We start from the raw sequence: 24,832 nt of genomic DNA, 5'->3' as shown, positions 1-24,832 counted from the left end.
GCCAATGGTTATGGATTCTCCCTGCTGCAGCATTTTAATCAGGGATTTGCAGCTATTGTTAGTAGTACGAGCCCCTGTGGATCCCAGGACAGAGGCAGAGCTGGGCATTGGGACCTTTTCAGTCAGGCAGGCGGGGTCCCCAGGGTTCCAGAGTCATACAGAGCACTTAACCCAGAAACATCCTGACTCAGGCTGGTGGCAGGGAAGTGGGGGATGGAACGAGGGATGGGGCCACCCTGGGCTTCCAGTCATAGATGCTGGTAGGCAGTTCTTTCCAGCTGGGGCCCGGCTGTGCCTGGCTCTGCTGGATATGCCACCAGCCCCCTCCCCTAATCCTCTCTTCCCTGCCTCCCTCCATGGCCATGCAGCTTCCTCACCCACACTCCTCCCAGATGGTGTGGGGGGTGAACTGAATAGTGTCTGGGTGTCTGCAGAGCCAGTAAGAAGCAGTGATGGGGGTGAGGGGTGTGTGGCCACGACACCCTGACCATTTCCCAGGGTTGGGGTGAGGGTGAGAGTGAATGAACGTTTGCTGTCCTCCCACTATGTGTCAGGCATAGCATTAGGAGCTTTGCCCGTGGTATTCCCTTTAAACCTCACATCAGCCTTTCCAGTGGCACATTATTAAAACCATTTTATAGAGGAAACTAAGCTCGGAGAATCAGAGTGACTTGCCAAAGGTCACTCAGCTAGGAAGGGGCAGAGCTGGGATTAGACTCAGGTCTTGTACTTTGTAGGTGAGGAAAACTCCGCTTCAGAGAGAGGTGGTGGCAGAATCTTCTAGATCTTTGATGATGTCAGTGCTGCACAGCCCGACCCTGTCCTGTCCAGGCACTGAGGATGCTCAATGAGCTTCAGGCTTATACACTTGAGCCGAGGAGAGTGAAACCTGTCCCATGTGAGAGCCACCTGCCTAGGCTCGGAGGTTGGGCAACAGCCCTGAGTGGCCGGGAAGAGCCCCCATGGCCCCTGCGCTGGGCTTCAGCTCTGGCTCCTGGTGTGCACCCGAGTTCCCCGCCCCCACTGGTGTGCTGAGGGGAAGGCCATTCTTGTTGGCTGAAGCCTTTGTCCATTACTGCCCTGAGAGCCCTCATGGTACCAGGGTCCTTCTGCAGGCTGGCACCTGGCACTCTCTCACTACCCAGGATGCCATCCTCTCTCCCGGCTGAATTTGTGCAAACAATTACCCTGTTCTGCGAAGCTCTTGTAGCAAGTGCAGCGGGGGAGAGTGGCCAATAAAAGTCAAGTGAAAATTCAATAAATCAAAAAATATTAAGCATTATGAAAATGGATTTCCTACACCCACAAACAATGGATGTCTAACGTGAATGTTTTTCAGTTCTACTGAAAATATTAAGCAGCTTAGGTGTTAGCAGTTAAAAATGATTGCAGGCCTTTGTGGTTGACACTGGTGAAATCTGAGCTCTTCTGGTGGCCCACCCATTGGCCTGCTTGTAGCAGAGGGGCCAGGAGGACAGTGTCCTAGACACACTGCTGCTGAGTGTCTGTACTAGAAATGTCATAGAAATCCTATAGTGGGGATTTGTCCCTCCACAGAGTTGTGCTCTAGTGATCATTTGACACCCAGGCTCCTCTACTTTCAGAGAGGACAGGATGGGGGGAGGCAACATAAATGCCTCCAGGGGCACTCCCTCCACCCTGACCCAGGAGGGGGTCCCTTTCCTTCTCAGGGTGCAGGAGAGTTCCAGCTCTCCTCTCTGTTTCCCTAGCTTTCCTTTCCCTTCCCCTTTCCCTGTGTCCTCTGAGTTGCCTCAGGGCCTAGTGCAAGGCTGGTTCTGCTGTCATCCCTGAGGTCACACTGGGAGAGCTGCAGGGGGGGCTCCAGTGCTTTCAGCAGGATGGCCCACATCCCTGTTACTGCGGCTCCCTCTCCAGCAGGGGTGGCCCCGGCCACAGCCAGCCTTCCCAGCCCCAGACCCCAAGCCTGGGTCTCTTTTGGCATTGGAGCCAGCCCTATTTATTTATTTATTTTTGGCTGCATTGGGTCTTCGTTGCTCTGCGTGGGCTTTCCCTAGCTGCGGCGAACTGGGGGCTACTCTTCACTGTGGTGCGCGGGCTTCTCATTGTGGTGGCTTCTCTTGTTGCAGGGCATGGGCTCTAGGTGTGCGGGGTTCAGTAGTTGCAGCATGTGGGCTCAGTAGTTGCAGCACACGGGCCCTAGAGGGCAGGCTCAGTAGTTGTGACGCAGGGGCTCAGTTGCTCCGTGGCACGTTGGATCTTCCTGGAGCAGGGCTCAAACCCGTGTCCCCTGCATTGGCAGGCAGATTCTTAACCACTGCGCCACCAGGGAAGTCTCTTTTATTTTTTTTAAATTGGTTGAGCTTTTTTCTCTGCCACTCCTACCGCCCCCATCTTTCAGAGAACCACATGGCGCTCTGGGCCCAGCTCCCTACCCAAGATTGTCCCCAGCCCCCAGCCCCCAACCTGTGTGCTGCTCAGGGCCCCTGCCACTCAGGCCCAGCCACCACCAGCCCCAGCAGCTCACCAAGCTTCACCGTGCTCTTGCCCACTGACCTCCACCACTCCCTGCTTGAGCCCGCAGATGCAGCCGCCCGGCCGCCCAACATGCTCTCGGTGAGGGAATATTCCTCCCTAGGAGGATGCAGCTTGGGCAAGTGGAGGAGTAGGGCTGGAACCCCACTGATTAGCTGTCTGTCATGTAGCAAACACATCACCCTTCTGAGCCTTAGATTTTTCTTATCTGTAAAATGGAGATACAGCTGATTGAAGGTATGGGTCAAATTAGATAGTGGGTATACAGTGCCTAACCCAACATCTAGCACACAGGGGGAGTTCATCGGTCTTAGTTCCCCATTTCCCTTTCCTTTTTTAAGCTTATTTGTGCCCTTCTAGCATCTGGTTGGAGTGGGGATGCCATAGGCCTGGGAGTCAGTCGGCACCTGCGAGGCCGATGCTGGCTGGAGCTGCCGTCACCTTGGCCTCATCTATGTCACCTGAGGCTTCAGGCCTCCTTTCCTGCTTCTCACTTCCAAGATGTGATATATCTGGATCCACATAGCCTCAGTGGCTCCTTATGCACCCTGGGACTTGGAGAATGAGTCACAGAAGCTGATAGCATGGAAATGAGAGAAGCTCATTTGAGCTACGATCTCAGTATGATAACGAGCCTCATGAAACTTGGAATGAGTCAGAGAGGCAGGCTGCCCTGATCCTTGCCTTTACCAGTTGGGATTCCAATACAAAGGGTCTCTATAACCCCTCCCCCCACTCCCCTCCCCGCACTGACATGCTGCTCCTAGGCTGTTCCTGTGGCATCAGAGAGAAGTTGGAGGTCTCCTGGGAAGGTAACCTTTCAAGAAAGGGGAGTCTGAGACCCACCCTACAAGAATTGTCCTGCAGTCTCTCAGAGGCCCCAAAATAGCCCCATGTCTTGGTCACCATGACTGCTTGATGGGCCCCAAAGGCAGTTCAAAGAGGGAGGATTTAGAGCTCATCATACTTCTCTTAAAGCACAATAACAGTCACTTCTGTTTGTCAAGCTCTATGTGCCAAATAATGGTGAGCACCATGTGTGTGTACATTGCTTAACTTAACCCTCATAACAACCCCGAGAGGGAGCGGTATTCCCGTTTCCCAGATGAAAAAAGTGAAACACAAGAAAAATAACTTACCTTGCAGTAGAACTAAGTTTCCAACCGAGATTCATCTCTAAGTTAACCAAACTGGGCCTTGTTCTGGGGCAGCGTTCTAAGGCATCTTTTCTCCCTATTTCCCACTGGTGAGGAGAGCAGGGGCAAAGTATGCATTAGAGGGGCTCCAGCAGGAAAGAGGTGGCATATACACCCCGGCAGGGTTGCGGGACACCGGCAAGGGAAGGTGAAACACTCTGAAGGAATGGGGGAGGGCCTTCCCTGGGACCTGGAGAGAGCTGCAGCGGCAGGAGGAGGCTGCCGGACAGAGGAGGGCTGAGGGCCGGGAAGTAAACGAGGGGACGAGGACGGCACAGTCTCCTCCTGCGCCAGGTCTCCAACAGCTGATCCCACTGGAGGCTGGAGGTCTGGGGAGCCTGGCTGGTGCAGGCTTAGAAATCAGCCTTCCAGATACAGGGCTCAGAGCAGGGTAGAGGAGGGTGGAGGGTGTGGGAGCTGGGGCGGAGGGGCGAATGGAGGCTATTCAATGCAAGGTGCCTCTGGAACTTGCTGAGAAACTGGCACTTCCTTGATGCTCCAGGAGCCTGATAAGGGTCGGGCTGGGAAGCACGCAGTTGTATTTTGCCTGCACCCGGGGCAGCATCTTCTACCTGATGTCCTGGGTGTGAGAGCGAGGCGGGGAGTCTCCCGTTCCTCCCCTCAGGGACACAGGGGATTTGAACAGGGGCCTACCTGGAGACGGGGAGGGAACCAAGTAGAGATGGAGAGGAGTCAGGGAGAAGATGGCCCCCCCCCCCCATGAAGGAAGGCGTGCAAGAGAGGGACTGGCGAAGGCCAGCTACCCAGGAGGGCCCCTTCACGCGGCTTACCTTCAGAAACATACTTTCGCTGCCAGCAGCCTCTTATTCTTTCCATAAATAGGTACTGTGCTGCGTGTAAGGCCTGTCCCTGCCACGTAGAAGTCGTACTAAAGAGCTGCCTCTGCGGGAGTGAGGAGGGGCCATGGCAGTTCACACACTGCCTCCCCGACTCAGGCTTCCAGCTGACTTCAGCCCACGGCACCCTCCTCCCTTGAGCTTCCACGTCTTACACTGTTAGCATTACTGCCTCAGCCATGGCCTCCAGAGTAAACTCTCCAGCACAGGCTCATGTTTGACTTGTCAGCATAACCCTATACCTAGGAGTAAGGGAAGCACAAAGCATGCAGCACTCAGGTTAGAGAAGCTCTGTTACCCCACTGCTCTGTGCTCACCTCTAGAAAAGAGAGTTCAATTAGCCAACCAATAATGCAGTCACGTTTTGTCTGTTGGGCAGGCGAGACCGATAATGCCAGCTGGCCCAGCCCCAGGCCCCCTCCCCCTGTGCCCAGCTTCCTTTCACTTCAGCTGCTTGCGAGGGTGGCTCCCACGAGCTTCTGTTTCTTTGATTCCCCTCTTATCCAGCACCTGCTGGGGAGTGAGAGGACAGTGGCATCCCTATCGTCCTGTGTGTACATGGGAGGGATGCAGTACATTCCAGAGGCCTGGACAAATGGAATGCAAAGGCTGGAGAAGAGTAGGCTGAGGCCTTAATCGTCACATCTATGGGCGGTGGAGGCTGCCAGTCAGTTTCCGGAGGGATTGGCTGCCATTCTATTGTACCTTGGACCCTGGGATGGAGTCCTGATTGGATTGATTCCAAGGAGATGTGTCTTTCCCTCTGCTAGCTGCTGGCCCCAGCATCTCCTATGCCTGAGGGAGTGAGTTGAATGGGAGCTTGAATCTCTGCCAGGAGAATCTGGGGCTGGGCCCATCTCTGGGGCATTGGGGCACTGGAACAGGGACCAGGTCTCGGCTGCCAGGTGAGCTACTCCTGAGTACACCCAAGAGCTTTCCATAACCCATGACCTTGAAGGGAATAGATGATCCTTTGGAACCTTGATCTTTCACCTTCCCCTCTCAGCTGTCCCTCTGTGTCATTTGTGTCATAGAACTTAGGACCTGGTTCAAGAGGCAGACAGGTGAATGGAGATGGCTGAGAGAAGGACCTAGCTCCCCGCCACTCCCATCCAGCCCCTGAGTGCTTCTCCTGTTTCTCAGTTGCTCTGCCATAATATTTCTCTCCCTGCTCAGCCCCACTGGTCTCAGCCGCCCCGAGCAGCTCTCTTGCCTCCTCGTCCATCATCCTGGCTGCGGGGCACCAGAGTACATCTCACAGAGAAACCTTCCTGCCCTAGGCCTCCGAGGCGAAGGGCTCAGCTGTCAGAGAAGAGAGCAGTTTCCAAAGGGATCAGAGCACTGGGCCCTCCAGGATTGATCGGCTATGAATTACGGACTTCATGTCCCAGTTGGTCCTGGTGTTGCAGAGCCAGCAGGGGTGTCCCTGCCTTCCTTCTGGAGTCAACCTCTTCTCTTGGGCATCACTTTAGCATGCACTCATTGACTTTAGGTTCATTCCTGATTGATATTACTTGTCGGTTGCTTTTTTCTTTTTCTTTTGGCTGCCTTGGGTCTTCGTTGCTGCACGCAGACTTTCTCTAGTTTTGGCGAGCAGGGGCTACTCTTCGTTGCGGTGCGTGGGCTTCTCATTGCAGTGGCTTCTCTTGTTGCGGAGCATGGGCTCTAGGCACGCGGGCTTCAGTAGTTGTGGTGCACAGGCTCGGTAGTTGTGGCTCGCGGGCTCTAGAGGGCAGGCTCAGTAGTTGTGGCGCACAGGCTTAGTTGCTCCGTGACATGTGAGATCTTCCAGGACCAGGGCTCGAACCCGTGTTCCCTGCATTGACAGACAGATTCTTAACTGCTGCACCACCAGGGAAGTCCCTTGTTGGCTGCTTTTTTAATGGATGGAGATTTTGTGCACATGCTCCTGCAATAGACTGGGAGCTCTCTGAGCATGAGGGCTGTGCTTCTCCCATATGCTACATAGCCCGTGGAAGGGTGGACTGCCAGTTGGTGCTCAATACCAGCAGTCACTGTGATGGATAATGGGGTGGCAGAATGAAGAGTGGTTGTCTCCAGGAAGACCCCAGAGGTGAGGGGAGAGGCAGCAGTGAGCCCAGACTGCTCACACAGGGGTCACCAGGGCCAACGTCACTTCCACACTGAACAGGGTGTTAGCTGTTAGTGACACTCTGCTCTGAGTGAAGCCTGACCCGACTACCTCCCACTTTACCCTCTACCCCTTTTCTTCCCTTCTGGGTTGCCAGCCTCTCCTGCTGCTTTCACCTCTCTGGCTTCTCTTTTGCCTGCACACCTACCCGGCCTGGGGCTCCTCCCATTGGGCAGCGCTCTCTGCCCCCTGGCTGCCTTTCTCACAGCTCATGTGCTTAGTAATCCATCGCATACCCTCTCCTGGATTCAGCTGCCCCTCTGCTGGAGAGTCCCACTCCCCAAAACTATTGCAGGCTCTTCCTTTAATGGCTCCTGCGACTTCTCCTGTCCCACCACTGTTCTCAACTCAGAACTCACTTCATTTTATTTTTTTATCCTATTCTATTCTATTCTATTCTATTCGGTTGTGCTGGGTCTTAGTTGCGGCAGGTGGCCTCCTTAGTTGTGGCATGTAGCCTCCTCAGTTGTGGCACCTAGGCTCCTTAGTTGTGGCATGTGAACTCTTGGTTGCGGCATGCATGTGGGATCAAGTTCCCATGCCCAGGGATCGAGCCCGGGACCCCTGCACTGGGAGCCCACAGTCTTATCCACTGCATCACCAGGGAAGTCCCAGAACTCACTTCTGATTCTCATGGCATTGGCCTCCTAACCAGTCTCCCTGCCCCAGACTCCAGGCTTGTCCCCCTCAAAACTGTCTTTCACAGAACTTCTGAGACACCAGCCTGACCCTTCTGATCCCCCATGTGCCACCCAGCAGGGGCTCCTTTCATAAGCCTCTCCTGCCCCTGCTTCCTCTGCTCACAACGTCTGCTCCAGAATCACCCTGCTCAGCACCACCGCGTGCCCTGGGTACAGGCCTGTAGCGCATCCCCCCCCATCCCCCCACCAGCCCTTGATCCCATGATCCCACTTGGCCTCAGGCTTCCTGCTCTGGCATCACTATCTCCCCCTTCAGTACAGCTTCCGCCTTCCGTGGTCTCTGCCCCACCTTGGCGCCGTGTGCCACCGCTGCTGCCACGGTTACTGCTTTGTACTTTAATGGTTTATTCATGTGTCCATGCACCCCCCCCCACCCCCCGTAGCTCATATCCACAGCACCTGGAGTCCCTAGCACATAAAAGCAATGACTCTAAATTGCTGAATGAGTGAAATGACCTGAATGAAGGAATGGTTAGGAGTGGATGGGTCCTGTGGGCAAAGGCTCACAGGTGAGGGTTAAGAGAATGGGGGACCCAAGAGGCAGGTCAGAGGAGCAGCCTTTGAGGAAAATGAGAAAACAGTGCCAGATTCAGCCATGGGGGTGGGGGTGAGGGGGTGTGGGGGACGGACAGATGGAGGCTTTGAATATACAAAACACCCTTTACCTAGCTGCTCCTGTCAGCACCTTCGCAAAGTGAGGAAAATAAACCTGTTTTCCTTATGACAAAGCCTGATTTGATGATAAACCCTCTCAGTTTCCCAGGAGGTGGCAATGGCTCTGAGGGGTGGGGAGGAAGCAGGAGAAGGTAAAGGAAGGGGGTGGGGGAGAGACACACACAGAGAGAGAGAGAGAGAGAGAGAGAGAGAGAGAGAAAGGAGGAAAGAGGCAGGAGGCAGGGGAGGAGGGGAGGGGAGGAGGGGAAGAGCGCTGGGTACGTGTGCTGGTTACTAAGGTGGTAGAAAGCGCTGCAGGTTCTGCAGGAAGGACTTGCTGTGCTGAAGGAAGCAGGCAGCCTGCTAAAGCAGCTATGCCCGGGTTCCTGCAGCCAAGCTAGAAGGAAGGAGCCAGGAAGGAACCAGGAAGGAGAGGGCTGACCAGGGTCTGGAGACTCTGCTTGGCCCTGAAGCAGCAGGGTATGGAGGAGAGAGGGCCTGAACTCTTGGCTCTGCCGGGGTCACAGGTCACCCCAGACCCTCTCCAGAAGGTGAAGAGGCTCTTCTGCTCCCCAGGGGGTATCTCACCAGTGAGGTCATAGCCACCTTCCTTGAGGAGTCGTTTACATGGTCTACCTTGCTCGGGGCTGCACCCAACCCAGTCCTGGCATCGAAAGACAGACGCTGATGAAAGCTTCCAGGAGTCCCTTGTCCCTGAGGGAGGTAAGTTCCTTGGAGAAGGCTGGGCCTGAGCAGTGTGTGGCGGTCAGGGAGCAGGTGTGCCCCTAAAACTGTCCCCTCTCGGCACTAAGGGCAGCAGGACAGCCTGCTGCAGGGGTGAGACAACCGTCTCTGGAGGTCAGGAGGATCTAAGCCTCATCTTCTCAAGTCTCTGTTAAGGAAACGAAAGGACATGTGGCATCTTGGAGCCCCAGACTGCTTGCACCTTAGAGATCCTCCAAGTCAGTCCTCTCATGGCCAGAGGAAGGGAACAGAGAAGTGACTGGACTGAGGCTACACAGCAAGCGAGTGTCCCAGCAGGAGCCCTTTTCACCTGTGTTCCAATCTCAACAGTGCCCTGAGCACTGGGGCTCTCCTGAGGCCCACTTCAAGTCTCTAGACTTGTCTAAAAGGAGCTGACATCAGACTCTAAAAGCTTTGGGACATAGTGAAGCTCTTAACACAAGGTCTTCTTGAGAGGATAACCAAGGGGAAATTACACTGTGTGAAAGCCAAACAAATTTCCTTAAAATACTCTGTTCCCCTCTATTCAAAGCGCCATGGCTCCTGGGAGCCGCTCAGGCCTCCTTCGCTCTTTAAGCTCCAGCCCAGTGAGATTTCCTGCTCTCAGCCCTCCCCTAGACACCCTCCCCTGGTGTCTCTCTTTTTGCTCCACTTCTGTTGCCCATTTCCACCCATGACCCTCCCCAGGCCTGGTAGCCAAGCAACAGATCCTTCCTCCCTAAAAGGTTATACTGGCTCTGGTCAATGTCATCGCCAGTGAATCACGCTTCCTTCCCCTCCTTCCTTGTGTTTTTAGCATCACTAACAGAGAGACAATCAGGTAAGGGTGTTTGAGCTCCTCGGAAAAGGACCCATCGCACTTCCAGTAAAATCCTGCAAGACCTTGATGTTCAGGGCCGGCTGCTTCCCCCTACCTCACACCCTGGTAGGGGGAAGCAGCTCTGGCTGCTTGCATGGGTCTCCTCTCTCCTCTTTGAATCTGCTTGTTTCTGCACAGGGCCTTTGCTTCTTCTCTCCCTTCTGCCTGGAGAGCATTCGCCTCGTATTTGGAAAGGCTGCTGCCTTCTTGTCATGAAAGTCCAAGCTCAACCATCACTACCTCCAAGAGGCTTTCCTTAATTCCCCTTTCTAATGTTGCGGGTGCTATCACCAGTCTCTGTCACATCACCCTCATTTTGCTGCATGTGTCTGAATTATATTGTTGATCTGGTTGTTTGCTTATTCCATTACTGCCTGCCTCCTCCACTGAGAACAGGGACCTTGTCTGTCTATTTATTATAATGTCCCTGATGCTTGGTACTTAATAAAGACTTGTTCAAAGAATCAATGAAGGACACTGGAGATGGTTAAGGTTAAGGGAGGGCCTAGTTCTATGTGAATCTCTTGGTTGATGAGCCCTTGCAGACTCATGCTCCTTCTCCAGCCTGCTCAGAAAACCGAGGCTCAGGATCCATGTGAGTCAAGAATTAGGGGATCCCTATCATTCTCTGTGATGGAGGAGTTGTGGCCGCCTGCTCTCTTCAGGTGGTTGTGTCTCCCTTCTCCGGTGTTGTCTCTGCCATGTTTATTGCTGCTTCTTCGCCGGCTGTCATGGAGGTTACTTGGAAAACACCATTCCCCCACCCACCAGATCTCAGCCTGGGTGTGGGGTGGTAGGAACTTGCTTGGATGGCTACAAACAAAAGAGCACTTTCCCCTTCCCATCCCTCTTCCAGTATTCTAGGCAGGAGCTGAGAGAGCAATTCCTGGGCTCTGAGGAAAAATAGAGGCAGTACGTTTGGCGCTGTACCACTTGTCCCCTAAGCTGCAATGTGCAAGAATGGCAGGGGCAGAGAGGCAGGGCATGGGCCAGGCCAGGCCACCTCTCTAGGATGTTCTGTCCCCATCAGGAAGAGACTGTGGCATGAGGGGCTCCTTGAGGAGCTGAAACCTGGTCTGGAACACACCGCCCTCGGAATAGAATGTTGTGATTCTGTTTACCAACACACACAGGAAGGAGCCTATTGTATTCAGGGTGAAAGAAGCGGGAAGAAATCGGTGAATAGAATATCAGGGGCCAAGAAGTTGGGCTCAGAGACAATGGGTAGGAAGGGAGGGGGTGTGGGAAGGGAGATCTAGACTGGAAAGGCTTGAAGGAGAAATCCAGGCGTGCGGGTGCCACCACGGGGGTAAGGAGGGGGCAGAAAAGGAGCTATTTAAGGTCAGATTTCTGCAGAAGTCTGCCTCCCTCCCCATGCCATGTGTGGTGCTCCAAGGACAATGGTGCTTCAAGGACAGAGGACGACCCTGCCTGAAAAAGTGTCAGCGTCACACCCCCTACCGGACTCTTAATTGCCCTCCCCACCATGTTGCGATGGTTATGAAATTCCTGAGCCCACCTGGGCGACGCCCACCTGGGCAATGGGACCTGTCCCAAATAAGGAAAGGCATCTGCCCTGTCCCACTCCCACCCTATAGAAGGAAGGTGTATGTGCCTCGACAGATCAGTAAACGAAATTTTCACCTCGGACCATTCTTTGTTTTCTGGCTATAAAAGCTGATCAATAGCACATGCTCGGGGCTCGACTCTCCCAGACTACCAGGAAGTCGGCCTGCTGTTCTGGCAGCGACCTTCCCTCTAATAAATTCTATCTTCTTTACGTTCTGCCTTATGTCTGGCAGTCCTCTTCCAGCCTGCGTTCGGACCACGACGCCATGGAGCTGGCCGCATGGTGTTTGCTGGGTGTGTTCCATACGCAAGGCTCCTATGGGAAGCGTGAGGTGACCCATGATTTACCAGGAATGTCAGACACCCAGCACCAATCCAGGAGGGATAGAGGGTTTTGCAGTCAGGCCAAGTTTGAATTTCCATTCAAACTTGCCTCTTACTTGCTGCATAACTTGGACAAGGAACTCCTTGACCTTGGACAAGGAACTTAACCTCTCGGGGTTCTTCTATAAAATTGGGGCAGTGCTCACTTCATCAAGCTACTATGGGGATTAAATGTAACCATGCGTGCAATGCAAAGGGCTCGCCAAGGCCAGGCAACGGTGTCCTGCAAATGGTGGTTGGGTAGCTTTCTGCAGCTTGGACCTCTGGCTCTTACTTAAAACCAGGGGAGGTTTTACCTGCACTAGATAAAGACCTGCCTGGACACAGGAGCTTGGACTGAAGGTCTGTGAGCCATCTCAAGGCCTTTGGAATACTGAATTTCTTCCCATCTTTCGTTACCTCCCATAATCTCTGTAGGGATAATGTTCTGATCTGCTGACTTTAAAATGGAGCCTATTTTCAGACTGACTTGTTCAGAGGGGTACCAGCATCTGCCTGGGCAAGGTGACTTTAACCCAACTATACAGATGATCTGGAAGACTTGAATCCCTAAAGCCTCCATTTTTGTTTTTTTTTCTCCTCTGCAGGGGGCGTTAGCTTGAAACATCTGTGTAACTGCTTAACACCTTCCTACTTTGCAGAGCGTTCTGGGCATGGGGCCTGTGGGCATCTCTCTAGCCTGGCATTTTTCATGCATGGCTAAGGTCCCACCTTTCCTCTGCCCATGCCAATCCCCACCTCCCCCATCCCCCAGCACTTTCCCCAAGGTCACAGTCTCACCTGCTATCACTTGTCCCCAAGGTTCAAATCTGCCATCATGCCTGTCTCCCAGGACGTGGCTCCATGGGGATTTCTTAGATCCCCAAGAGTCGTGCTGCTCTTCTTGCAGGCACTGGGCTCCAGGAGCCTGTCCTCGGATGCAGGGTCCCCTCTGGGGGAGGGAAACACCTCTCCTGAGACTGCGTTTCTGTTACCCTTTGGTGACTGGTCATCCTTAGGTGGGTGAACACTGATCATGGGCAACGTGTGATTCAAGAGCTGTTGCCTCTAATGTCAAGAGGGGTCAGGATGGATGTCCCTGTCCCAGGTTCCTTGGCCTAAGTGGGAGGAGAGCTTGGATTGTTTCCTATTCTGCAGGACCAGAGAGGGGCTCAGGAAGGCCTGCAGCTAAGCCAGTTTTTGGGTCAAAGTGCAGTTGATCTGGGATCAGAAACCTTGAGTTGGGGGCTAGACACATTTTGTGTGGTGTGTGTTTTCTGTCCTTACTCCCCTTTGTTTTCCTTTGTTCTCCTTTACCATTAGGTGTCTCTGTCAACGTTGGCCTGTGCTACTGGGAATAGTGGGGGAGGGTTTGGTCTTTGTTCTTAGACTAGAAAAGTAATGGGGGTGGGGAGATACACCACGCCCACCAGGCTTCTTTATGCTTTGAGCCACAGAAGTAGGCTGAGGGGCCCCAAGTGGAAGGCAGGCGGACTGTGGTGCCGGCATGACTTTTGCCGCGTGTTGCACAGCGAGTCAGGGCGTCGGGTGGCCAGAATCAGGGCTCTGGACCCTCATTCCAGTTGCTCGCTCCCTGGACCATGGTTCCTCTGCAGGTGGCTGCAGCAGGGGACACTTTGCGTTTCCTCCTTTGTGTGAACTGTGTGTTAGATACACCCCAGAGACAAGGATTCAGGGCAACGGGGCTGGGACCAGCAGTGCCAGGAAAAGGCTAAGAACTGTTCGCTCCGGTGCCTGGGGCACAGCAGTGGGTATGGGAAGGGAACCAGACTGCAGAGGGGAGGAAAGAAGAGAGCAGATGTAGCGCGTTCTGCGTGCACGTACTGGACAGTGTGCACATGCATGTCCCGGCCACAGGTTTTTTCCACGCTTGGGAGGGATGAACAGGCTGGTCTGAAGATAAGAAGGAGGTCTGAGTTTGGGGGGGCTGTGCAGTGAGACAGGAAGGAGGTGGTCCCCTGGCTGCTTTATCACTCTTGGAGGAGAAGGGAGACATGGGAGCCGTGGGGAAAGAAACCAGCATCCCCCCTCCTTATGGAGACCCTCCTTTAAGCTGCCAGCAACCACAGGAGGGAGGTCTGTGAGATGGGGAGATGTTGGCTGCTGGGGGATGTGAAGCTGGCCCAGCTGAGAGAGATGACCTTGAAAGAGAGGAGAGGCCAAATTCAGTTGGTGTCTAGTGTGGGAGAGAGGGGAGGGGCAGGCAGGAGGAAGGAGAAAGCTGAGAGATCCAGACAGTGGAGGGGGCAGGGCAGAGCCTCTGTGCACCTCCTGTCTGTCTGCCTCCCTCCTTCTGGCCGGAAGCAAGAAGGACACAGATGGGGGCGTGTGGGTGCTGGGCTGTCCATGCGCCTGCTGGGGTGGGGGCAGAGATGGGGAGCAGTGTGTCCTTGAGTCCTGGGGTTTTCCTGAGCTGAGATTCACAGAAGCTGCCTTCTCCTCACTACCTCCTGTGCACCATCAGGATGCAGGCCCACAGCCCTGTGGGTGGCACGCATTTTGCCAGTCTGAGAGAGGCTCTCTCTGTTCCTTGCTTTTCAAAGAGCTCTTGGGGAGTGGGGAGGGGGATACTAATCCATTGCTCCAGCAGCGGGTGATGGGATTTCCATTTCTCTTGCAGGAATTCCCAAGAAATGATGGCTGTCTCCCCCCATCTCCCTTGTGCTTCTATACGTTAAGTCAACTTTCCCGTGAACAAATCACTTAGCCTCCCATTTTCTATCTGTAAAGTAGAGATAATAATACCGTCTGCAGAGTTATTGGGACCATAAATTCAATCCCATATATCAAAGAGATCTATCTGTAAAGTGAAAATTTACAGCATAAGCGTAAGAGATTATTATTCAGGGAGGAAATTCAAGGGGAAAGGAAGCAGCAAGGAAAGGTCAGGGTGAGGAAACACTCCCTGGCTCCTGAATGGATTTAGCTCCAGCCCCTCCAGCAGCCCCTCCCTCCCTCCATTCCCTACCAGCCTCTTCCTGCCCTGGGCCTGGCTGTGGAGTTGCGGATGGGCAGGTGGACGGGCAGTCACTGCAAACTTACCCTGGCCCCTTTGCCTCCTCCCACAACAGTCACAGAACTGGTCAGGGCGCCTGCCTGGAGCTAGAACCATCCTGAGGCCATGGGGTGCAACGGGGTGTGGGGGAGGTGCTCCCCTTTGCTCAGGGCTGGCAGGAGGGCCACCAGGGAGCCACTCAAGAGCAAGGGTCCTCACCAAGGTTGCCAAGGTGGAGCACAGGTGCTGAGTGCCATTAAAGACCTGGATGAGTGAGGCTAGAAAAGACTGGCTCTTTGAAGAAGTGGATTTAAATCCCAACTAGCACTGCCCACTGCATCAGCAGTGAGGCCCCTTCCCCACCTGACTGGACCCCCACAGCCCACTCCTCTCTGCTCTCCCTTTTTTCCTCAGGGCTGGTTCACACCCGTCTTTACCATTCCGCTGGACAGGAGACCCTCAGTCTGGATAAAGAGGTGTTCTCTCTTTCCCCTGCCAGGTGTCCGACCCTAACTTCTTTAGGTCCCTGAGAAGAGAGCCCCAGCTCCTTCAGTCAAGATATAAGAGCTGCTGGGAGCCACTTGGATTTCTCTTCCCTCCCCACTCCCTGGATCATGGGAGGGGCCAAGGGACAGATGCACTATTTATAATTTCTTCAGGGAGGCGGCCAACAAGGGCGTTCTTTCTATTCCTTGGGTTTCCCTAGCCAAAAATGGGGCATTAGTTAGGAGACAGCTGCAAAGGCAGCAGGCCCTTGGGGAAATCCTACCCAGCACAGCAGCCGTGGCCTCAGGAAAGGAGCCTGCCTACTTTGGCTGGCCTTGAAAGTAGTGCCTACATTGAAGTGTGCTGTGAGAGCAGGACTTCGTAACCTATGCTTAGAGGGACCTGGGTTTGAATCCTGGCTCTGCCACTTATTAGCTGTGTGAATTTGGGTACCACACTTCCACAAACTTGTTTCCTCATCCACAATGTGGAGATAAACATTTCTACTATCTAGAGTGGTGGTTGGGATTAAGTGAGTTGATGTGCATAAAAACTTCTAATACAGTGTCTGGCAAATTCCAGGAGTCCAGAAATTGTGAGTCCCCTTCTCCCACAATAGAACAGGGGTCAGATGACTTTCTGTATTTAGCACATATTAACCTTGGGGCATATGGGTATGATGTGGCTTCTAGCACACGGGAGCCCCAGTTCTGGAAAATTTCTTCTGTTTTTTTCATTGGATTGTTTCAAATCAGCGTTTCTTGCACTTACAGGTCTTGAGGTTTCCAACTGTTGCATGCCTAGGCCTGGTCATAATCAAATACAGTGGGATATGGAAGAGGATGGGACTGGGGGATGAGAGAGAGCGTGCATGTGAGAGAGATAGAGAGAGAGAGCAAGAGAGAGACAGAGACAGAGAGAGAGAGAGACAGACAGAGACAGACAGGGAGCCTGCTGGGTCCTGGAATCCTTGGGTCCTTGGGGAGAGGGAGGGTGAACACAGCAGCAACTGTACCAGGCCGCTCTCACCGCCTTTGAGACTTCCCACTCCTAGTTTGCAGCCTGTGTGTGGAGTCTTCTGTAGTTCTCAAATTCTTCATCTGAAGAATGTGAATAATGATCCCTGACTGGTCTGCTTACAGGACTGTCCTGAGCACCCACAGTACTTGGAGAGGTCTAGACAGAGGTGGGGGAGGCGGATGAATGGGTTCCCTTCCAGGTGGGCCCCAAGACACACCTGTTCCTCCAGACTTGGGGACCACCTGGGGCCTTGAGTGGTTGCCTTAGCTAACTCCTATTCCTTCAGCTTTCAGCTTAGACATTGATTCTTCAAGGTCTCCTGGACCCTTAAACTCTGTCCCCCTCCTGTAAGTTCTCATAGCGTTTTGAATATTCCTTTTACAGTATTTATCATGAGTTGAATAGTGTGGTTATTTGTGTGATTATTTGTTTCACACATGTCTTCCACACTCGATTTTAAGCTCCATGAAGAAAAGGAGTATGTCTATTGCATACCATCTGCACATAGCAGGTAGGTGCTCAATAAAATCCTTGCTGAATGAATACATGAATTGCTGGCCTCACCCTTCTTCTATGCCCCAGTCAACACCTGATGCCAAGCACCAATCTATAACACCACCCCCCCCTTGCCCAACATGTCCTTATAAGAAGGAGAAAGATGACATCTCTCTTCCCATTATAATTCAAGGGGCAAGTTGGCTAGATCATAGTTGCCCTTCTTCCCATTCGCCCAGTACAGCAGGCCCAGCCCAGGATCCAAGAAGGTTGCAAGAAGGTGAGTAATTGCTATATTTATTTATTTATCTTTGCACAAGGCTGCCCTCTGGTGGTTAAACATCAAGAAAGCATGGCTAGGAACCAGCTGGCTGAGCCACCCATGCTCAGAAGCTGGTCACTGAACGGGGAACAGGTAAGCGCTACAAGCAGGCATCCGGATGAAGATTCATGTCAGTTCTCCGTCCTTATGAATGGCTCCCTCCAAATCTAACAGGAAGCCCTGGCACAGGAAAAGTAAGAAAATTTTAAAAGCCCCACAGAAACCCCACCCTACCCCCAGTGGGGTGGCCTGGAAGTACGGGGAGGGGTTGTTTAAACAGCTCTTCTTTTTCCTCAGTGGTGTGCTAGCAGATGCTTAACAACAGGCTCTCTCTCTTTCTCAAAAAAATCCTAATGTGTAGTGTTTACCGATGTGCGTGGTGTAAATACTCCCATCATGGCCAATTTCAAACTACCAATGTGATGTCACTGAAAGCAGAGCTGGGAAGAGATGAGCAGCAGTAGCCTGTCATTATATAGTAGTTCCACCACACAGGTACCGTGGACGTAAGTAAGTTCAAGAACATGGTTAATAGTAAAACATAGTAAAGTAATTGGGAAGTGATGGGTTTGAGTATTTATTACATTTGTTTTCAACATAATATATTTAATTGTGAGTTTATGTAATTTAGTTTTTAATAATGGCTGTATTTAACAACTGGTTTGCAAAATTCTGGAAAATTTTAATGATCAGTTCTTGCGAGCCTAGTAGTAAGAGCTGGCTCCAGCACGCCACTGCTTCTCCCCACTTCCTCCTTCTCTTTCTGTTCCTCCTCTTCCTCTTACATGATTTTCTTGGCATTCTGTATGGGTAGGAGGGATGGGGGATATGGGAAAGAGTTTTGCTGCAGACGTCGCTATTCTCTGAGCCAGGAGCCATAAGGTGTTCAGGAAAGAGGATGGAGAAATATAAATCTGGCTCCTGGAGGACATTTCCGTGTGTGTGTTGGGGGAGGGGTGTGTGTGGAGTTTTGCAATTGCATCTTGAGGATGGTTAGTGCCTGCATGAAAGACCACTGACAGGGATCGGGCCCTGTGGCCCAGGAGGCCCGTGCTCTTGGTGGTCCTCCAAGGCTCTTACTTGGGAGCAGTGGAAGGGGTGAGCTAGGTGAAGCGGCCTGTGGGGAGCCGAGGTAGGCAGAAGTAGGCACTGGGGAAGAGGTTCAGGTTGATGGGATTGCCGTCCAGGCGGATGTCTTCCAGCTGCCTCCGCATGTGCTTGGGCCTCTCAGCGTCACAGAAGGTGTCCCTCTGCATGGTCTCTATCATGTTATTCTGGAAAGAACACACTGACAGCTGCAAGCCTGCTCCGCCTGGAGATTCTGCCCTCAGGCCGCACTGAAGGCAGGCTCAGTGTGTTCTCCCTACCACCTCGCCTCCCCTTTACAACTGGAGAAACCGAGGCACAGAAAGCCAACGCCCCATACAAGGAAAGAGGAGAGGAGACCCATTGAGGATGGATGGAGAGAGAGGGGAGATTGAGAGGGAAGAAGGGAAGACGGGAGACAGAGGGTAAGGGAAGGGGGAGAAGGAACAAGCAATTGAGTGAGATGGGATAAGGACATGGGGAAGTGTTTCAAAGAGCAGGAAGGGAAAAAATCAAACTGAGTCTGTGGACAGTGGTCTGAACAACACCTACCAATCCTTGTCTCCCATGAGCTCTCAGTGACGTAGACCCACCGCTGCCTAAGGGGCGGGCTCCCTGCAATCTGACCTCCACTTTCTGTGCTGTTCAATGCCTTTGCTCTTGGGGAGGCCGCTCACCTGCAGGTGTAGTGAGCGCAGGCTCAGGGGCAGGGACCTGGGGATGGAGTCCAGCAGGTTATCGGCCAGGTAGAGGAACTGCAGCTTCTCCAGCGCCTGGGGAGGAGGCAAAGGGTGCGTGAGGCTGGTGGGTGCTGTGGGGCCCTGGCAGTGATGGGTGGCTGATGTGACCCCGTTCGCTCACTCAGGGTCTCCTGGGCCTCAGCCAGGTGCCAGGTTCCGCGCTGGGTGCTGTGGGGGAGGCCCATTTCCTTCCACTGGATGCAGAAGGAAAAGCTGCTGCCACTGAGGCTCCAGCAGCTGGGGGAGTGTGAAGGCACTCGGCAGTGTCAGTGGCGACGCTGGGAAGAGCAGGCAAGGGGCAGGGATGGGTGGGAGGCAGGATGCAGGACATTTCGGCCCAGCCTCAGCATCTCTGCTATCAGAAGGGACTTTCCCAAATGAAAAGTCTCCAGATGCTAAATCTGGAGCAGCTATGGAGAGCATGGTCGGGAAATACTCGGACTAGCGTAATGAGAGCCACAGGCACAATGGAAACAAATTGCATATGTGAGAGTGACAGAGCTGGGGTGTCAGTCTCATCCACACCCCTCTTCACTTCCTCACTGGAACTGTCCCCAGGACTCTTCCTGGCCCTGCTGAGTGGGCAGCCCAGGGGGCCATATTTGTGCCATGTGTTGAGCCCTTCCCATCAAAACTGGCCAGCCAGTGACCAGATTTTCTCTCTTGAGAATTTGCTCCTAGAAAGACAATGATTAGCCAGTTAGTGATGGGTTTTGGAAATAAAAGAATATGTAGAGTGAGAACTGGAGCCAGTACCACTGCAAGTCCAGTCACATGTAAGTCAAAGTTTTAGGGGAGCAGAAACTGAGTGTGCGAGGATGTTGGTGCACAGGGAGGTGACTGGGCAGTTGCACAGAAAGAAGCCAAGAGACCAGGTGCCCCACAGAGGGAGAGGGGGAGCTGCTGATGGTTTAGATGAGGAAAATTGGGTTTGATTTTCACACCCCAGAACAGGGTTGGAGCAGAGATATCCCGTGAGGGCCATGGGTGTGTGTGTGTGTGTGTGTGTGTGTGTGTGTGTGTGTGGTTGTAGGCATGGGTGGCAGGTGGTAGATGGGGGACTTAAGGCCCTGGCTCACCCTGAAGGCTTCAGGCTGTATCCCTGAGCTCTGGAGCTGGTTCAGGCGGATGTCCAGGACCTCAATGCCAGTGGGCAGCACAGGTAGCGCTGCCAGCTTGTTCTCAGGGAGGATCAGATCCTGCAGAGCAGGCAGCAGGAGGAGGGCATCGTCATCGATGGAGGAGATGAAATTGCTAGAGAGGTCAATCCTCTTCAGTTTTGCTAAGAGGTGCAGGGCAGAACACAGAGAGATGAGGGACATACCATCTTCCCTTGCTCCTGCTGGAGCTGCCTGTGCCCTGCTCCCTGCCTCTCAGGATAAGGGATGCTAGCCAGCTCTCCACCGGCACCAGGTCCAAACCAGAAGGAATAACTTTATAAACCTGGAAAAGCCCTCAGATTCTGTAATACCTTTCCCTGGAGTTCTGTCCTATGTGGATTGGCTTGGAAGAAGCTTTTTGAGGGTAAGACCCAACAGGCTCAGGAATCCCTGGATCCATCCCACTTCTACCTGTTAGTTTACACAAAAGAACAATGAGGCCCAGGAAGGCTGTCAGTAATTAGTGGAAGAATCTGGATTAGAGACAAGAGTTAACATGGCCTTGTCCAGAGGCCAGGACGGCAGAGAGCTACAGTTGCTGGGACAGCCTGAAAACGTAGGCTTGATCATACCTTCTCCTCCCCTGCTTCCCATAGCTTCGGGGAGAACATACAAGAACAGGTCACTTCTGCCATCTAAAAATCTTCAAGCAAAGGAATTAAAGAGACTGGGGCTATTTCTGTTTGATAGCTGGAGAGACTGAAACCCAACAGGGAAAGGCACTTGGTCTGGTGACAGTTCAATGTGGCTGGGTGGCAAGGGAAAGAACCCTGGGGGTTCCCTCTGCCCACCCACTCTTTTCTGTTACCAGGACATTACATACTCAGCCCTTTGAAGTCTCCAGCCCGAATATGGCTGGTGCGGTTGAAGCGGGCGTACAGGTAAGCGGTTGTCTGGGGAAGAGGAGGGACGTTCTCTAGGTCAGCATCATCACAGTACACAGAGGAACCAAGGCACACGCAGATCAGACAGGTTGGCAGGCCTGGCCCAGGTGGAAGACAGAACAAAGGGAGACCCCCTCCTCAGTCAGACTCCCTTCAGCCCTTGGGACCAATAGCCCCGGCCCCAGGGAGTGTCTGAGCCGTGGCTGTCTGTGTCTTCTTGGGTTGCTGCCCAGACCGACTGTCACAATGTACCCAGGAGTGCTGTTGGCCGCTGCCAGCCTGGCACTCAGCCCTTGACCTAAGAGAAGCAGATCCACCCTCAGTTATTACCCATTACAATCCAAGCCCATTAGTGCCTTTATCAGACCCTGGTCCTGTGTAGGTTTTTCTGGGCCTATGTGGGCGTTTCTAGGACATCTATCAGTCTCTTTTCCATAGGGCTCCTCTCTGGTCCTAAAAGGTGCAATGAAGATGAAATAAAGCCAGATTCAGTGGAGTGGCCAATGGCTGCCGGTTCTGCCGTCTGCCTGGTGGGCGAGGAGTTAGACATATTCTGTGTGGCTCCAAAAAGCATAATAGAGCCAAGGTGGAGTGTACACTGCCTGCCCAGGATTCATTTCCCCTTCTCATCGTTATCAGCATCTCAGTTTTCTATTGGAAAACATCCCTCCCCTGTTCTCAGTCCATGACCAGTGGTCATGAGACTTAGGCCAGGCCATTGAGCTCAGACTGGCTTTACAAAGTTGGGAAGGTTTTACTGACTACTGCAGGAGGTTTCCATCCCTTGTTATTAGAAAGGACAGAGATTACTGGAGATCACTGCTCGTCCAACTCAAGGGGGAACTCTGTTGGTAGTGACACAGACCCAAGATTAAGAGATAGCTCTTCTTCACCAGTCGTGACCAGACAGTGTACTTATCCCCAGGCCTTGAATGGCAGGTCCAGCTGAGGCCCTTTATGGTCTCTTTAAGCCTGCGAGGTCATGGATTCCTGACAGAAGTGTTTTCTCTGCAGGTGCCCCATTACCCTATACCCACCCAAGGCAAACATCTCAAGAAGAGAACAGGAACCGAGAGCAAGGGCAAGTCAGGAATTAACTGCATCCTCCTCTGGCTCAGTTCTGATCCCCAGCAGAGCGCCAACCCCCTACCGGTGGATATGCCCGCATCCCAGAGTCTCCAGGAGGGCCTCAAGGAGAGGGAAAAGCTGCTAACCAGGGAATTCAAGCTGAAAAGCAGTATGACTGCTTCATTTGCCCCCATGCCAAATGGCGGCCACGAAGTTATTTATTCTTCTCTACAGGCCTTTAATTGTCTCTAATCTAATTACCACTCAACCTGCTCCCCCAGCGATGCTATTAATTAAGGTAGGTGGCTTTTCTAGGCACAGCGGAGTTCTTGCATTTCTTTGCTTCCTATCCAGTTTGTGCACTCAGGAAGAAGCATTAGGAACAGCCAGCCTCTCCCTTTGTTTTTTTTTTCCTCCCATGCAGCTGTTTCCCCTTCTCTCCCTGATCCTCCACTCCATATAGCTCTGACTGCATTCCTCTTTCGCATCCCTGGTGCTGGGTCATGGCTGCCGGCCCATGACCTGTGGCTATTGAGACCTGTGCCTGTGAACTTACCATGGCTGGTCAGGGAAACCAGCAGGCCCCGCGTCGTAGGCCTGGCCATTGTGGGGTTTGAAGGGGATGTCCTTGGAGCCCTTGTGCTCTGAGTGAAACTTGTTCTGGTTGGAGAAGCCAGGCTGGTTCCTTTAACCTGGAGACACAGTATACAGTAAGCCAGCTTTGAGGGGCTGAGAGGGACTTCACTTTGGATTCTGGGAACTTCAGCGACCAATTTCAAGCTTGCAAAGAGTCACTGTGGAAAACGAGGGAGGGACGGCAGGAAGAGTGAGCAAGGCAAGGGCCTTCTGAGCATCTGGTCCCTCATCATGACGTGGATGAGGAAACTGAGGTCCAGATGGGGAGGGACTGAGCTCAAGGGGCCATCTGGTGGCAGAGCCAGAACCCCATCTCCAGACCCCCCAGGCTGGGCTTTTCCCTTGCCCGCACAGACCAAGGTCAGACAGGAGATGAGTGCAGACTTCAGATCAGCCCCTGCGAAGGCCAGAAAGGGCTGAAAACTGAACTTTAGAACTGAAGATAGTCTAAGAAAACACAGGCTGTAGCATTCCTTTTTCCAAGGGAGAATGTGAGGACATTGCTGTTGTCCCAGTGAGATACGCCTTATGGTCTTGAAGGCAGAGGGAAGGAGGGATGTATGACTTCTGAGGGAAGTCCCACAGAATTTGCTACAAACAGACAAAGAACTTGAAGTTTTGTGTCCTCTTTCTTAGTATTATCTAAACGACAAGTTCCTGTGGAGGGACAAGAATTTCCACCTCCTAGAGAAAGGTGGAGGCTTGAGATACCTGCATTATGGAACAGGTAGAGAGGGACCAGGCCCCAGGCTCCCAGTTTCTTGCAGGGAATGCAATGGGTCTGCTGCATGCCCCTCACCTTGGGGAGCTGCTCCCTGTAGTCTGTGAGTTCATCATAGTTGCTCAGGTCAATGACTTGATCGTAGTCGTCTAGGCTCAGGACATAGTCCCCCAGTTGCAGAACTGCATAAGAATCGCCTTCTCCGTGTGGCTGGTCTCCTTCCGTCTCCCTCTCCGTCTTTGGGAGAGATGCTGTCCTTGCTTCCTGGGCCAGCATCAGGGCCAGCAGGCTGAGTAAGGCCAGGAGCTTCATGGAAGTCCTGGCAGGTGGGGGATGGGATGAGAATGGGGCCGAATCACTTAGGTATCCAGTCCTGGGGGAACAGCTCACAAACTCACCCCACTTCCCACCCCCACACTTGCAGACTCTTAAGCCATTTGTCACACACTTAGTGCCTTCATTGCATGTGCAGGCTCCTTCAAGGCTGGGGCTACATCTAGGGGGATATCTCCTGCCAGCCCCCCGCACTGCTCACCACTTCAGTCTCTACACGTGCTCATCCACACACTGATATTCACTCACGCAGGAAAGTGCAGGCACCTGGCAAAGGCTTATTTACTTAACACACACACACTCATGCATGTCCCCTTGTCTACATACCTCCCTACTAACTAGGCACACGCTTGTGAATTTACACAGATGTTCTCTCTTATACAGCCACCCACTCCGAGTACAACGATTAGCCACTAAACTAGATTCAGAGAAACTTCACCATTAAGGAATCCTGTGGTGTTTAAAAAGATCATTCATTCATTCATGCCTTTGCTTGACAAACATTTATGAGATATCTTAATAGTCCCAGGCACTGGATTTGTCTCTGGGGGCACAGAAATAAATAAGGCATGCCTAGTTCCAGGAATGACTAGTCCATTTAGAGAACATAGGCTTAAAAATTGATTACAGTGTAAAAAAGCATGTTAGTTTTAAAATCTATTTATAAATGCAGCTTTTTAGAAACAAATGATTACGGAAACAAAAGAGCTCTTTGTGTTTGGTTGTACACACTCAGAAAGTTCCTTAGGTTTCTGTGTACAGGTGAATTCAAATGTTCATCCACGTATGCACAGATGGGTCAAGGAATGTGTGCAGTGTGGATGTGAGGTACCCAGTGTATTTCTGATAATGCAGCTCTCCCCAAAGCTGGCTACACAAGTCTCTAGTAGACTCTCCCTCTTTTTTTCTTCATTTTTAAAAACTGAAGTATAGTTGATTTACAATGTTGTGCCAATCTCTGCTGTACAGCAAAGTGACTCAATTATAAAAAGTATGGGGCTCCCCTGGTGGCACAGTGGTTAAGAATCCGCCTGCCGGGCTTCCCTGGTGGCGCAGTGGTTGGGAATCTGCCTGCCGATGCAGGGGACGCGGGTTCGTGCCCCGGTCCGGGAGGATCCCACATGCCGCAGAGTGGCTGGGCCCGTGAGCCATGGCCACTGAGCCTGCGCGTCCGGAGCCTGTTGCTCCACAGCGGGAGAGGCCACAACAGTGAGAGGCCCGCGTACCGCAAAAAAAATAAATAAAAATCCGCCTGC

General features: G+C 52.7%; 1 protein-coding gene across 1 annotated transcript; it reads right to left on the bottom strand.

Annotated features, from left to right (window-relative positions):
• Window positions 1-17,610: 17,610 nt before the first annotated feature.
• On the bottom strand, window positions 17,611-23,555 carry OPTC (opticin). The gene is made up of 6 exons (XM_029230746.1): window positions 23,322-23,555; window positions 22,443-22,578; window positions 20,758-20,916; window positions 19,854-20,056; window positions 18,712-18,807; window positions 17,611-18,222 (listed from the first exon to the last, which is right to left on the bottom strand). Exons 1-6 carry the CDS (start codon window positions 23,553-23,555, stop codon window positions 18,052-18,054), a joined length of 999 nt encoding a protein of 332 aa, XP_029086579.1. The 3' UTR covers window positions 17,611-18,051.
• Window positions 23,556-24,832: the final 1,277 nt, after the last annotated feature.

The sequence above is a fragment of the Monodon monoceros genome, unplaced genomic scaffold, assembly GCF_005190385.1.
Source record: "Monodon monoceros isolate NGI ecotype Baffin Bay Population unplaced genomic scaffold, NGI_Narwhal_1 Super_Scaffold_18, whole genome shotgun sequence".
Taxonomy (NCBI): domain Eukaryota; kingdom Metazoa; phylum Chordata; class Mammalia; order Artiodactyla; family Monodontidae; genus Monodon; species Monodon monoceros.
Note: the sequence above shows the minus strand (reverse complement) of the source record. Positions and strands in the feature narration are given on the sequence as shown.